The sequence below is a fragment of the Manis pentadactyla genome, chromosome 15, assembly GCF_030020395.1.
Source record: "Manis pentadactyla isolate mManPen7 chromosome 15, mManPen7.hap1, whole genome shotgun sequence".
NCBI lineage: Eukaryota > Metazoa > Chordata > Mammalia > Pholidota > Manidae > Manis > Manis pentadactyla.
Genome location: NC_080033.1, coordinates 44,570,411 through 44,585,922, shown reverse-complemented (window position 1 = coordinate 44,585,922; position 15,512 = coordinate 44,570,411). Strand labels below are relative to the sequence as shown.

The window sequence follows — 15,512 nt, the reverse complement described above, 5'->3', positions numbered from 1 at the left end:
TGTGTGTCAACTACCCTTCAATAAAAAATAATTATTATTAAAAAAAAAAAAAAAAATACAAAATACAGAAAGCAACTACTTCTGGAAAAAACGTAGCAGAAGGATTGGTGAGGAAACCCAAAATGTAAAGCACCACCAAATGACAGCGAAATCATGGAGGCCTGAAGGCAGCAGGACATCGATATTAAACTGTTGAAAGGGAAGAATTATCAATGCAGAATCCTATATACAATGAAAATATCCTTTATGAATGAATGCAAAATAATGTCATTTCCAAATAAGGGGAAATAAATCCCAATCTTAGATATTTACCCAAGTGAAGTGAAAACCTACCTTTACACAAAAACTTTTCTGTGAATATTTAGAGCAATTATATTCAAACCTGAAACAAACCAAATGTTCCTCAACTGGGGAATGGATACACCAAGGATGGTACATCCACACAATGGAACACAACTCAGCAGTGAAAGGGAAAAGTTATTGATATGTGCAACAACACGGCTGAATCTCAGATGCATTACGCTACGTGAGAGAAGCCGGACTCAAAAGGCTATGTTGCATGAGTCCATTTACATGGTGTCTGGAAAAGGCAAAGCTATGGAAATGAAGAGACTGCCAGGGGTTTAGGGCATGGAAGGGCTTGACTGCAGAAGGGTAACTACAGGGAATATTTTTTTGCAGCTGTTGTTTATCTTGAATGTAGTGGTGGTGGTTATGTGCCTCTATGTTTTGTTAGAACTCATAAAACAGTAACCAAAATTACTGTCAATTTTATATATTAAAGAACAAATTTAAAAATAGAGAGCTTGAGATCTTGACACATTTTTCCTGAGGAAACTTTCTGACAATTTAATTCCCTAACTGCATTTACTTATATATTCATAAGCAGAAAATCATCCCCCAATATAATGGCAAATGGCCCAGCTTTAATTGAAACCTTTGTTATAAAAAGTTATTTGAAAATAAAATCTATTTGGTCTTCACACATTTTTGGGGAAATCCAGAAACCTTCAGAACAGAATAGTACCACCCAGGTCTTCAATGTATGAATTTTGACATGAATTTTAAGATTCTTGACAGTTACATAAACTTTTCCAATTCCCTATTATGAACATGGTTATACAGTCACAATACTTATTTCTGCATTGGTATTTAAAATAAACAGACACTATCATAACTGTTGCAACACACATACAATTAGATCATTATCACCATCATCACTATTACTACTACTACACTACAACTATTAAGGGGAAAAAACAAAATCATGCAGTTAAACCACGGGCTCTGCCTTGCTGCTTCTAACATGGACCTAACCAGTTTTCCTCAGGCTTGCCGTATTGATCTATGCTCACTGGGGACTGGCAGAGTAAAAATGTTTGCATGTTCAAGATTAGATTTTAACATACCCTGTCAAAGAGTGCAAAAAGTTGTCTCAAGACGTCTGAAACAGGTAACTTTAAATACTCTGCAAATTCCTCGATTCCGATTCTTCCGCCTTTTGAAGAACTTGCAATTGCTGCGTATTCATCCAAATGCTTGCGGATACCGTCCCAATCTAACCTGAATCGAAAATGATAAAAAGCATGTTACTAGCCCTTCGTACTTCACATGGACATTTTATGAGCACTGTTTTAATCGTTTGTCTGAGGAAAAATGTTTTAAGTGTTAAAAATGAAAAGGAGAATAAAATGAGAAAGTGCATATTGAACATGCACACAGGCTTCTAATTTTTTAAAGGATGTTAGTGTAACTGAAATTATCCCAGATATCTGAGGGAAAGAAAAATAACAGAAGAGCGATGTGGCAGAAGAATAAATGACTCATGAGAAGAAAACAAGAAATCACATTTTAACCTAAATATTTCTTAGTAAGTCAATAGTACTTACTGAGTTGTTAAAAAAACAATTCTTGCTTTCAAGGGGCTTTCAGGCTGCATGAACTCACATTTCATAAAATGTTGTGGTAGGGAGATTCATTTGACTCTACTCTTCCTCCAATATTCATTATAAAACACTGGAAAACATACTGTAGCTCCTGTCTTTGTTTTGTAGAATTAATCAGGTGACTGAACACACACTTGTATATCCAATTTCAGTGACCATCTAAGCTTTTCAAATTATAGGAGTAATATGAACACAGTATCAAAACATTTTTGCCATCTAGAAGATATAAATAATATTTGCTATATCTGTTACCAAAATATTATTTTGTAATATTGAACTTTAATACAGTAACTGGTTCTGCAGCTCCCTCTGAGGGAGGAGGTCAAGACCTCTTAAATCAATGAATTCTGCCAGTCCCTAATATGGCTGAAAACTGAATGAACTATAATAAGAGGGGGACTTAGAGGCTATACTTTTTCATGCCAGATAGTTCAAAGGGAATGTTCTAAGGATTAAATTAGATTATTAAAGCACAAAGGAGTGTCTTTGCCTTTTTCAAAAATAAGTATGTACCCAGATGAAAAAGGTAGCTCTAGGCTAACTATTTAAAATTCCCTGATGGTCAGAAGTGGTACTCCACAAGTCAGTTCATATTTCACATGAGAGATTCTGACCACCCCATGCTAGTATCATCCGATTATACCCTTCTTGGAAGAAGGTAGCGGGACAGACTAACTACTCTGAGCCATTTCTGAGTAGGGAGGCAGACCTCTGCTTATCCACTTTTACTACCTCTTGGTCTCCTCGTATGACCAATACATGCATTTCTGAATTAAGTGTTCTTGAGAAAACTCAACCAGACAAACTAAATGGGAGATAAATTTACAACCCTGGCTTCCTTAAAAAACACCATGTAGGTTCTAGTGCTGGGCGTTAATGAAAACAAATAAAATACATATACCAGATTTCAGACCTCTGTTGGGCTACCTTTATGAAAGCATAATAATTTTAAAACACACTTACTTCAATTTCCGGCTAATTTTGGTAAATTCCACCAAGCCAGCTTCCATAGGTAATGTTAGCTGCCCTGCTGAAATCATCAATCTACAGTCTTCATAGGTGTGATCTGTTACTGGAATTCCCAGAGCTCTGGAAGTGTGAAAAACAAACTGAAATTCAATTTTGTTTTTAAAGGTAAAAATGATTTTTCATTAGGCCTGAATTGGTCAACAAACAACAGTAAATGGAAAAGTATTTACCGCTTTTTAAACTGGTAGCTTTGGCTTTTATGGCCAAAGAAACCTATTTCTCTACTTCACAGACTTACTGTGGCCGTGTTAATCTCCATATGCCCACATGCTTCTGTTAGCTGTTCACTTTTGTTTTGTGCTTTAATTGTAACAATAGTAATAGTTGACTTCAGTCTTGTGGAGAGTTATGAGAAGACTTAGATTCCAGTCATAGTGACATTTTTTACCAGCTGTGAACCTCCTGGCACTTAATCTAAGCCTCACTTTTCTCATCTGTACATAGGAATAATTACATACTCCACAGGGTTGTTGGGAGAACAAACTAAAAATGTCTGTAGATGTACTGTTTAAACAGATAAATGGCATCTGTACATATTCTAAGTGAACAATCTATCCAAATCATTAGCCATCTGCATTTTTTTCATCTTTCAAAAAAAAAAACTGGAGACTACCTTCCTGTTACATAACAATCTTCTAAAAACACTGGAGAGAACGGATAATAAGCTCATATTTCTTCTAAACCTAGACATCCTCTACCTCAAAGGAGAGCATGGCCCCTGTGACCTCCCTCCTGCTCAGGGATCTAATACTAGTGAACCAGATTTGGCAAAACATACATATTAGTAAGAACTTGAAAACATTGAGTGCCAAGAAGAAAACCTGTGCAGGACATAAACTACTTTCCCACAGATCCTTCTTCACTAAATTTTTATTCATAAATATTCAGTGAAAGTCACACATTTATGTCAACCTATTTGATTTTGTTGAATCATTACTAAGGACATTTAATTTTCAATGAATACAAAAAGGAGATATAAGGGTGTAAAAAACAAAACATTTTTTCTGTCTGCAACTAGGCTGTTTTTAGTTAATAAACATTTTGGATTTAGAATATATAAGAAGGAAAATAGCTAAAAGCATTTCAGACTATAATAATAGCATTTCAGACAAGCAAGAGAGCATAATAGCCAAGAGCCTGGGCTTTGGTAACAGGAAATGTGGATTTGGGTCCCATCCTGGACCTGACCACCTGCTATGATTTGGGGCAACCACCTACCCCTCTGAATCTTCATATCCTCACTTGCCCCATTGAGTCACTGTAAGGTTATGGGAAATAACACAGGTAAATGGCTTACCATAGAACTTGGTAATAATAGTGCCTTATATCTACTTTGCTTTTAACCAATTCCAAATACTTTTAGCATATACTTTCCTACTTGAGTCTCATAATAACTAATACCATGAGAAAAACAAGGTAAGGATTAAAAATTCTACCTTATACCTGAGTAAAGGATCTTTGGAGGAAATTTGTCCAAGGTTGTACAACTAACTGGAGTCTTTCTTACTCTATCCAAGGCCCTTATATCCCCATGTCTCCAAATTCAGAACAAGTTGGCCTAAACTAACCCCTCCTCTGTTTTTAGGCACACTTTGCAAAGTCAAAATATTTGATATAAGTTCTCTTCATTCCTAATACTTATCTTAGTCTCTAACTTTTGGACATAAGCTGGTATGAAAACATAAGAAAAGGGGAAGAACACAATGTTAAACCAAATGTGTAGCTGGTCTAGGAACAGGATAGATCAAGTACTCATAGGTTTACACAGTAACACAAGTTTTTCTGCTAGACATTTAAACATTTTTTTTTAAAAACAGTTATCCTGCTGTGAATTATTAATATATATGATATATATTTTGAAGTATATGTATGTATTTTACATATAAAATCTTGCTTATAATACCAAATTCAGCTATGAAGCTAAATGTAGAATTCTCACTGAATTTTTACTAAGAGAATAAATACTGCTGGTTTATTATTCCCAGACTTCCTACTGGGAATAATTGAAGGAGGCGGGCAGTGGGGAGGGTGCACACCTGTAGGGCTTGGGAGCTGGCTGGGATAGTGTAATACACATTCTTTCATTACAGGACAAGAGGTGATTTATCTAATTTATTATCTAATTTGAAGAGTAGCCAGCTAAAACTCCCTTAAGTGCAGGAAAATATTTGCCTTACGTCTTACAGTTTCTAAATTCTACATTTATAGCCACCTCTTAATAGGGGTGACTTTTCCCTTATTGTATGCATCTAGGGCATTCCCTTGTGAACTTTCTCCTTTTTCATGAGATACTCATTAATGCCTTTGAAACACCCAACCTTGGCAGCTATATGGGAACTGAGCGGATAGCTAAGCCACAGCAGAACTGCTCAGCCCATCACAAGGCTTTGCCTGACAGCAACAGCTGTGGAAGTCACCAGCCGGTCTCTTATAGTTATTGTATCTTCCCTGCTCCACTTCCAGCCAAGATGCATTTCCATTATTTGGGGCTGCATCTGGGGAAAGTATTTATAGATGGCCTTACTACCATGTGTCTGGGCACATTATTTTACTTACCAAAATGAGTTAGAGAATGAGTTTCTCAGAAAGAAAAAATAAAATCTTAAAACTATGTTAAATGCCATATGGCAATAATTTTGAAACTACTTACTGATTATAACCACATACAGATACTTACTCTGCCATTAAATTCCGGACTCTACCAGCAAAGAGGACAGGATCACTTTTTTCTTCATCATTTGGTACTTGAACAGGCATAAACTGAAAGACAAATGTCCTTTTCCATTAAATTGTTAGGCCTAAGACATTAAATGCTAAATAAAGTAATTTATAAACTATCATCACACTAAATCCCCTGCCTTTCTAGTGCATAGGTTAGAGGATGTAATGAAAAGAACACTGTGCTTGGACTCAGGAGATCTATGCCCAAGCCCTGGGTCTTTCTGTGTGTTAACTAGTATGTCCTTTAACTTTTGTGAACTGTCTCCTTGAGTCTATGATCACCTACTTCCCTGGTTGTAGAGGATAAAAGGAGCAGATGTCTGGAATTTTGGAAGTTGTAAAGCTGTGGCAACTAAGATCTTACTCTCCAAGCTATTTTCTACCACTTCCACCCCTTTGCCTAAAGATGTTATATTAGTAGTATTTTATAAGTTTATCTTATCTATCTACCTATATTTCAGCCATATTTTTATCATCTGATCAAATGTTATATTTTGCCATTTCTTCCACTTTTCAAAAAAACACTTAGTATTGCCTTTCAGGCTTTTGCTTAACACCATATTCTACTTTATCATTTTTAATTTTTCTTTTTTTCTTCACTTGATATTTTGTGATACCTCATCTGCACTCTCCTGGTTTTTATTTATTCAGACTTGAGTCTCATAATAACCCAAACCATATGAAAGGCCAAGGCAAGGACTGTAATTTCCACTTCATACATGAGAAGGAGTCATGAAGGGGACATGAACAACATTTTTCTAACATTAATAGGGTTCTGGTGCTCTATTTAAATAATTTTTGAACACCTGCTCTATTTAGGCATATTTTTGAGAGCCTGTCCTAAGCCAAGATTAACAGGACCCTACTTCTGCTCTAAAAAAGATTTATACTTTAATAGCTAGACCAACACTGCAAGAATCAAATGTCATTACCCTTATTGATAGGGCTTAAAAGCATAGTTAACTTATTTAAAGTTATACAGGTCACGTGGCCAGGATTCAACCCAAGATCTGTCAGATTTTAAAACTCTTGTTTTCCCCGCTAGACTATATCATTCCTGGAACATGAAAACGAGGGATAGGAAGTGGTTAGTTTGGCCAGAGGGCTGGGAAAAGCAGCCAAATAGGCTTTACAGAATAGCTAAAACTTGATGTTGGCTTTTTAAGGATAAACATGATCCATAGCTACTGTTTATTGAATCACAGTTGATGGACAACATGGGTTTGAACTATGTAAGTCTACTTATATACAGACTTTTTTCAATAAGTATATTGGGATTTTTTTTTTTGGAGATTTGTGACAGTTTGAAAAACCTTGTAGATGAAATGCACAACCTTGAAATATTGAAAAAATTAAGAAAAATTTAGGTTGTCATGAGTTTATAAAATATGTACAGATGGTAGTCTATTTTATCATTTGTTACCATATAATGTACACAGATCTATTATAAAAAGTTAAAATTTATCAAAGCTTACACACACACCTACAGACCGAACATAGCACCATTCACATTCAAGAGAAATGTAAACATACATGCAACATACAAAATGTGTGTTAAGTGATTGTTTATGTTACTGGTAAAGCTTCCAGTTAACAGTAGGCCATCAGTAGTTAAGTTTTGGGGGAGTCAAGAGTTACACATGGATATTGAACTGCGCTGGGACAGGGAGGGCTTGGCACTTTAATCTCTGCATTGTTCAAGGGTCACCTGTATAACTATGATCCAGACAACATACTAGGTGCTTTATATGCATTATTGCACTTTACTAATCCTCCTGATTCTAGTCATAAGGAATTGGAGTTCACAAGGACTAAAAGACTGGCTCAAGATTTCTGGCTCATTTCTATTCAACAAATACTGCTTAGGCACCTACTGTATGCACTAAGCCCTGAAGACATGACAGTGAAATCCATGCCCTCCACGAGTTCTCCATGCAGTGGGGGAGAAATTCATGACACAATAAGCTAAATCCACCAATAACAGCTACCAGCCATGAAGCACTTACTGTGTACTGGGTACTTTAGATTAAGGGCTTTATATAATTAACTCAATAATTCTTTGATTCACTTCCATTTGATAGGTGAAGAACATAGCTGGAAGAGATTAAATAGCACAGTTGAGGCCATGTGCAAGTGGCAGGACCACGATTTGAAAGAAAGATTTGTATAAATAATAGCAGATTTGGATTCATGTGGACCCATTTTCAAATCTTGTCGATCCTGTTAAGAAGTCTACGGGCAATGGTGACTCAGAGATGAAGTTTGAACAAGGTAGTGACATGGCCGGGTCCAAGTTTCTGAGCAGAAACTGCAGTGGTAGGGAGCGGATAAAGCAAAGAGGAAGCAGCTCAGGGTGGGAAGAACCCTTGGCGGTCCTGCCGTCACCTGTGAGAGCCAGGAAGACCAGGGGCACAGGGAGAGAGGGCGTAGAGAACAGTATGATGCAACTGGCATTTTAGGATAAAATGGACAGGAATCATAGTACAATGTGCTATATAGCATTTTACATTTCACATGTATTTTGTTAACACCCACAGCGAGGGACAGTGGCATGCTGCAGAAGGAAAACCTGGGCCGGCTTGTTGCCTTGGCTCTGCTGTGTGATCCCGGCAAAGTCATTTAGCTGTTATCCACTTCAGTTCTCCCTCCTGAGAAAGTGACTAGATGACCTCTAAGGCCCTTTCCAGCTGGAACTCTGTCTGGCTTACCACTTAGTATCCAGTTATTCTTTAAATTGGAAAAATAAACTAAGCCACCAGAGGTCCCCACATCACTTATATATCCAGAGCAGTAACCAATCTTGCAAAGAAGTATTTCTAAAAATACCCTGTCCTACTCTAGTAGTATGTCTTCTATTTGCTTAGTATGAAATCCAAGGAAGAAAATAGTAGGTAAAATCAATGTTCATAAAGTCTCTAACAAAATAACAAACTAATGTTTTAAATTGCCATATAATTCATTTTTAAGAGTCAAATGATCACTTACAATACACTTGATTTGTATGGCATAAAAGCACATATTGAAAACCCTGAAAAATAAATTGCTGCTACACTGTTAACCAAACGTAATACAATGAACTATGGGTTTGGTTCCTTTTAGTGCAGGTAATATTTTCCATAAAATAATTTTTAATAACTCTCATATTAGCATGGCATTTTATTTTTGAGGAAAAAAAAACTTCACAGAGGGGACAAAATAATTAAAAGTCTGGGTTTGACCTTCATGGGCCTTAGAAATCCCCATGCATCCTGAGAAGGAAGTCAGTGGAATTCTAATAAAAAGTCACTTCTCTCTGGATAAGACCTTGCCTTGTGTATCACATTTCTGTTTTGGACAAAGTCATTCAAGGCTCACAGCATGAACATACCCTTTTTCCGGGAAGGAAGACCAACCAAAGAGACAACATGACTGCTGTCGGGTAATACTCTCTCTCCACCCACAGCTCAGTTTTCCTTTCCACCTTTATTTCCATCTCTACACTGACGGCCCAGCCTAACCCCACAGCCCTTTCACCTGGCCACAGGTATTCTGCTCGACTCCACCTCAGCTGCAAAGACAGACATTGGCTCCTATTTCCTGTTCTGACAAGGTCTTCAGTTTCCATTCATCATCTATTAGTGTTTATATCTCCCCTAACCTGGTTCTGCATAGACTCAGGAACCTGATGTTCACTCTTAGGACCTACTTATCCCTCCTGGTAACACTGGACTTGGGGAGTCAGACACTTCATGTGGCCTGTCACCCAGACTCTCAATTTTTGCCATGCCCATGGTGCTCACCACAGTTCCTTGGTCCCCTCTCCTGATCCTGCCAATGGAGGCTAAACAAAGGTGCAAAATCTTATGAGTCGCGGCTTCAACAATGTTCAGCTCATGTTACGTTCCATAGGGTCATCATAGCTGCTTGAAAATTAAGTTATTTTCCCAAGGTGAACCGCACTGCCTCCAAACAAAAAGGCTGTTTTTCCAAGAAGTTTTTTGTTTATATTGCTGAAGATCGGTTATCTTTTTAATCATGCAGGTGTGCCAAAAGATGTGATCTTTATACTGAGTTTCTTCCCTTAATGTCTATATGATGGGCGAGGATGGAGTTCCTTAACTTGAATGGAACCTCGCTGCTGCCTGGCAGCCCTTTGGCATCACCCGTTCCTGATCTCCTGCCATCACATTCCACTGTTTCAAATGTGGCCCATACTTCTCAGGTTGCAATTCCACTTGTATCTCAATGGCGCTTCACTTCCAACTTTAGAAAGAAGACAGTGAAGGAGTTCAGGGCATGCTGCCCTGAGATATGACACTTTGGTGTATATTGGTTATTTTGACTGAGGGCAACTTGAAAAACAGCAAATGCAGGGAGAGGGCTTTCTCTGAACTTCTTTAATATGCCTAGTCAGATCCTCTCATAGGAACTCAGTTGTCGTGAATCCCATCTGGGGAGCTTCATCAGCCAGGAAAGATTGACGCTAATCAGAGGAGGGGGACTAGTACTCACTCCCAGACACACTTTATCACACACAACCATATTTCCCATCTATCCTTCCTAAAGATCACTTACCCTCCCTCATGTGGCTGATATGCCCCCACACCCTCCCTTTGGTAAGATGGTATAGAAGTTCTCAAATCTCACCACTTTTGCGGGTATTCACACTTTTTATTCCCAGTGATGCCCTTGTATATATACTATTAAACATTGATAAATCTGTATACTTTTCATCTTGTTAATCTGCCTGGTATCAGGCTATTTTATAGACCAACTATCAAACCTGGGTGTGCACTGCCCCCGAGACTGGCTCCACACTCTGTTCGCCTCCTCACGTCAATGTTCTCGACTCCTTCACCACGCTACCCTGCACCACCCTGTCCCAGATGAGTAGGAGACTAACTGACATGTTTCCCATACCAGTGCTTGTTTATGCTTTCCATCCCAGAGCATCCCACCTGTCCCAGGGCCTTAGACTGCCTGCAAAATAAAGTCAAAATTCCTCAGCCTGTTTCTAAGGCTCTCTGTTATCCAGAGGCAGTCCTTTGCATGAATACTAAAGACCAGTGAAACAGCTTTATTCATTGTTTCCTGAACGATTGAGTACCTTCCTTTCTACTAAACACATGATTATGAGGAGGAAGATTGATGAGTGATTATACTATCTCAATATTTTCAAAGTAACAGAAGAATTTTAATAGGCTGACCTGAGAACTGCAGTTCTACTTATCCTATGATTCTCATGATTTAAGTCTTCAAAAAGAGAAAATGTAAAAGAAGGGAGGCATTTACGAATAACATTTGCAACTTCCTTTCCAAAAGAACAGAAAAGTCTAATGATAAGGGAAATAAAAGATAATGCTTATTGAGCATTTAGCACATGCCAGCACATAAGTAAACTTATTAAATCCTCACAACTCTATCAAATCAGCGTTATTACCCCCATTTTACCAATGAGAACATAGGCTTAGAGAGGTTTAAGTAATATGCTCAAGCACATACAGGCAGGTAGTGGCAGAATTGGAATGAAAACCCCAAATAATACTCTTTTTTTTAACACTCTATTTCTCTACTACTGCTTACCAATTCCAGAATTATACCAAGTGCCAGGAGAAATTAGCTTTGTTAGAACAAGTGCATATGTTGGGTGTGTGTGTGTGTGTGTATTTGTGTGATGGGGGCTTTATAAAGGCCCATTTCAGGTTCAAAACTATAAATCATTTTAGTGTACTTACATACTTAAATAAACTATATAAGTGTATTTGAACCTTCCCTAAGTAGTTAGCTCTTTGGAGATTTACAAAGTGATATATACTTGTAGGCTTTGATCATAACACTCAACAATCTTTTCCTAAACCATAAAAAATATTTTAGTGAAAAAAAAATGCCTTCCTATTACTTAAAGTGATGAATTGCCTACCATAAAGTACTGTAGGCCTAATACCAGCCACCAGAAGCCCACTATAAGGTTTGCAAAGGAATTTTCCTAAAGCAAAATATGTCTGCATGCCTACAGAAAAATTATTTTTATATCTATATTATAATGGATGACTTTAAAGTTGACATGATTTGAATGAAAACAGATATAGCCTGTGAAGAAGGAAACTGGCTGTACAGTCGATGTGAATGCCATGTTTCCATCATAAATCAGCTGCTACTCCATATTGCTACATAGTCTGACTCTGCAAATATTCTGTTTCATGAGATGACTAGCAGGCTCTTAATTTATGTCATATTTTGGGATGTTCCTACTACCTATCTTATTTCCCATGCCCCAAGCCAGATGCTTATTAAGGCATACTTAAGTAGTTGTCCAATAAAAGCAATCACTAAAAGACTCCTTAAGCACACCCACGATGCCACAGTATGATTTAAAGAATGACTTTCAGTAGAACCATCCTGTAGACACACATGGCATCGTTGTTCAAGGATGCCGAAAGATCCATTACACAGGGCATGAGGTTTGGAACTTATTGTATTTTTAAGAGTCAAGAGTCAAGAAAATAACCTTTCCAGAAATAAGTCTGTGTCAGGAAGGCAGAGAGGGAGGTGGGAAGAGGTAAGAAAATATTCTTTAACATTACATTCCTAGATTTTATATATCCAATGATTTTGGTAATTAAAATGTTTAATAGTTATCATTAATGAGGGAGGCATGTGACACTAAAGGACAGAGCCTTGAATATACCGACATGTCCTGTGACTCCCCAGAGCAGTGTCTAAAAGAGCCCTTTAACTAATCACTCAAAGTTTATTTTATAAAAAACCATAAAACTAAGACCATATTCTTGAATCATACATCTTGAATTAGATTTACCTAATACTCAAGAAGTTCTAAAAATATATGTTACAATACTAACTAGGATTCCATCAATTTGAAAAAAAAGGAAAGAAAGGAGGATGTTTGCAAACAACCAAAACAACTGAAATCGATGTGACTAAATGCACTCTTAGTTAGAGGGTTCTAACTCAGCCACCTAGGGGATAGCTCAGGATGGGCTTCCTCAGACATGCTGGAAACGCTGGTACCCCAGAGACGTGCTCAGCTCCTGAGAGTCTTGAGCTGGGACGTGGATATACTTAGTACCTGGTGGGCTGCTGGGAGACATTTTTCAGTTACATTCAAACAGTGGGGAATTAAAATACTCTAAAATCGTAAAGTAGTTAGGAGTCCCCTGGGTGAAAGGTAGCATCCTAAATCTAAAACAAACATAATTAAAATATGAAAACTGAATTTGAAGTCCACAATTCCCATCCTCTTACCCGCACCCCAATTCTAATCGTCAAATCCCTACCGATCCAGCTGTTTTAAACTGGTTGGAAGCCATTTTGTTTGAGAAGTTATCGAACAAAGCGTACATTTTTTTCTTTGCCAGAAAATGTTATCCAAACAGGTCTAAGAAACAGCTGGGGAATGCAAATACTATAACTGAAAAGAAAGAAGGAAACAATGCAAGCTGTGACATGGAAAGGAAATGTGGTAATAGTGGTTAGGGCAAAAAAATGAGGAATTTGCATACCTCTGTCTCTGTCGTAATGCAGTTTGACCGCTGACACATATACTAGACAAAAAAAGTACAGCTCTGTGTCCATTTCCACAATCTGTCACTAGATCTTGTTTTAGATAAAGAGGGGTAAATTTAGAGGAAGTGACAGCAAACATATGTACGTGGAGCATATGGCTGTGTCTATTCGGTATCTTCCAAATTTGCAGAGAAGATGGCATGGCTCTTTTAAGTACGGCTTTTCTTGGTTTTTTTTCAGAGAAAGAAAACGGGGCTAGACTATCTGAGCAGCTAGTAAAGAAGGAAAAGCAGTGCTCAGAGTACTTAGAAATAATACAATATTTCTCCCAACAGTGTGTCCCAAAATGTATCCTATGGCACACTGGTTCTAGGAGGTATCCAGAGCAAAAGAGGTTCTGTGGTCAAAATTTCAAAGGCACTGAGAAGTCCTGAGAAAAGAAATCTGATTCATTTCGTTTACTCTGGCACTTCCTAAACTTCCTAGGACACAGATCAGTTTTTTTTCTAGAAATATCTAAGTATATTCCAAAAACTAGTGTTTTTTAAAGGCCACAGTGAGGAACACTGAGCTGTTTTTAAAAGTGGGAAGGTGTGACATATCATTAATAAACAGATATTTTCAAGGCAGGCAGACAGCTAAGGCCTCAAGAAAAATTTCACTTAAGTTAATCTCATTATGAAATATACTTTGCCCCCTTATGTCATTTGGTATTGCCGACAACCTCTAAATAGCTAAATGACTGAGCTATCCAACAAAGTAAAACAGTATTCTTGTGGGTTAAATTCCACAATCCCATCACTTAGAGCACTGGCCTCCACTCAGCATGTGTAACCCACGCTGAATTACACATGCAAACTTAGGGTTTTCATTATGCAATCCATGGATGCAATTGGAAAACCCAGGCAAGGGGCTGGGGACCCACTATTCTGACCCTGTGTCTTCAGAAGCTACCTGAGGGTATGCTGAACACCAACTAGATTCAGAAATCAGGGGTTCATTCCACAACATTCCTAGAATCTTCTGGAACCAACTTTGAGTCTTAAAAATCTGTTCAGAATTCTCAGAAAGATCTAATCATTTCCCCACTCCCTGTATGCCTCTTCAACTCAAACAGAAAGTGTGTCCTGTGAATGATGATATGAGCTGCCTCCCAGATATGATCTCAGGCATTCCACGTGCAAAATGATTCCAAAAGTGAGGGCTTCAGACTTCTGCGCCTCTCCCCCAAACCCAACCCACATAAAGGAGTTGTGGGGCTCCACCAGCTTTTGTGGCTCCTTCTGTCAGGAGATGAAGGCATACCATTCAACTTGGCAGAGGTCAGCATTAAAAGGAATAAAAAGATAGGAACAGGTGATGCAAATCTGGCCATCCAAGATGGGGATGCATTGGATTCCTAGAAGAACTTGACATAATTCTAAGGGCTAATGCTGACAGCCTTGGTTTAGATACGCAATTTGCAGAAGACCAGGGCTTATTCTGAAGATAGTGATCTGATGTCCAACTTTTACTGGTCTCTCTAGACTAGAAATTCAAAATAAAAGGAAAGGCCAGATCTCCAATTCCAAGGGTGCATTTTGAATGACTTACCTCAACTTCCACCTTTGTGAATGGCTGGCAGCAAGTAAGCACACAAAGCTGAATGCTGAAATGAAAAAAGAGAAGGCCACCTTTACAGAGTGATTCTAGTGTCATGGAATGTTACTGAAAAATCTTTTCTTTACACACACTTCCCCACATCACGCTTCATATACAGTTTGCATGTATAAATGCTGCACTGCAGCTATAATACTCTTTGAGCATAGACAATTATTCTTGATGTTCAAAAGTCAAATCACCAAATGTTAACACCAAATATGTGTTTATAAGTCAGAGCCACAGTTCAGTAGACTAAAGCCCATGTTTGAAGTCTTCCTGAAAACTCAGACTCATGGGCCTAAGTTCCTAGAAATTATACAAGGCCACATATTAACACACATAAATGTATTCCTAGGAAAACTCCTGAGTAATATATTATATTTTCAATTCTTTCTGATATGTAAAAAAAAAAAGCAATGGGTCTTTCCGTAAAAGCAGAAACTTTATCATAATTGTCTCAGTTACTAATAAATGTTTCAATTATGGGGACATTTTCTAAAAAGTTTCAAATTTCATTATAAAGCTAAACAAAGGCTTTCTTTAAAGTGGTTACAACCAATGTTTTCAAAAGTAATTTTTGAAATAGTTGTCCCTACTTGCAGCTTTCTGGTACATATTTAGACTCTCTGGATGGGATTTCTATAGGGTCTTATTGAGCCTCATCTAGATAGA

The 15,512-nt window shown here is 37.8% G+C and overlaps 1 protein-coding gene across 2 annotated transcripts in view; it reads right to left on the bottom strand.

The window, feature by feature from the left end:
* LPCAT2 (lysophosphatidylcholine acyltransferase 2) overlaps positions 1-15,512 on the bottom strand; it is a 65,498-nt gene that overhangs the window by 35,062 nt on the left and 14,924 nt on the right. For both annotated transcript variants that reach the window (XM_036881020.2, XM_057493283.1), the window contains 4 exons: positions 14,793-14,847; positions 5,653-5,735; positions 2,910-3,035; positions 1,410-1,563 (listed from right to left, as the gene is read on the bottom strand). In XM_036881020.2, coding sequence (XP_036736915.1) covers positions 1,410-1,563; positions 2,910-3,035; positions 5,653-5,735; positions 14,793-14,847 — 418 coding nt within the window. The remainder of the gene's footprint in view (positions 1-1,409; positions 1,564-2,909; positions 3,036-5,652; positions 5,736-14,792; positions 14,848-15,512) is intronic.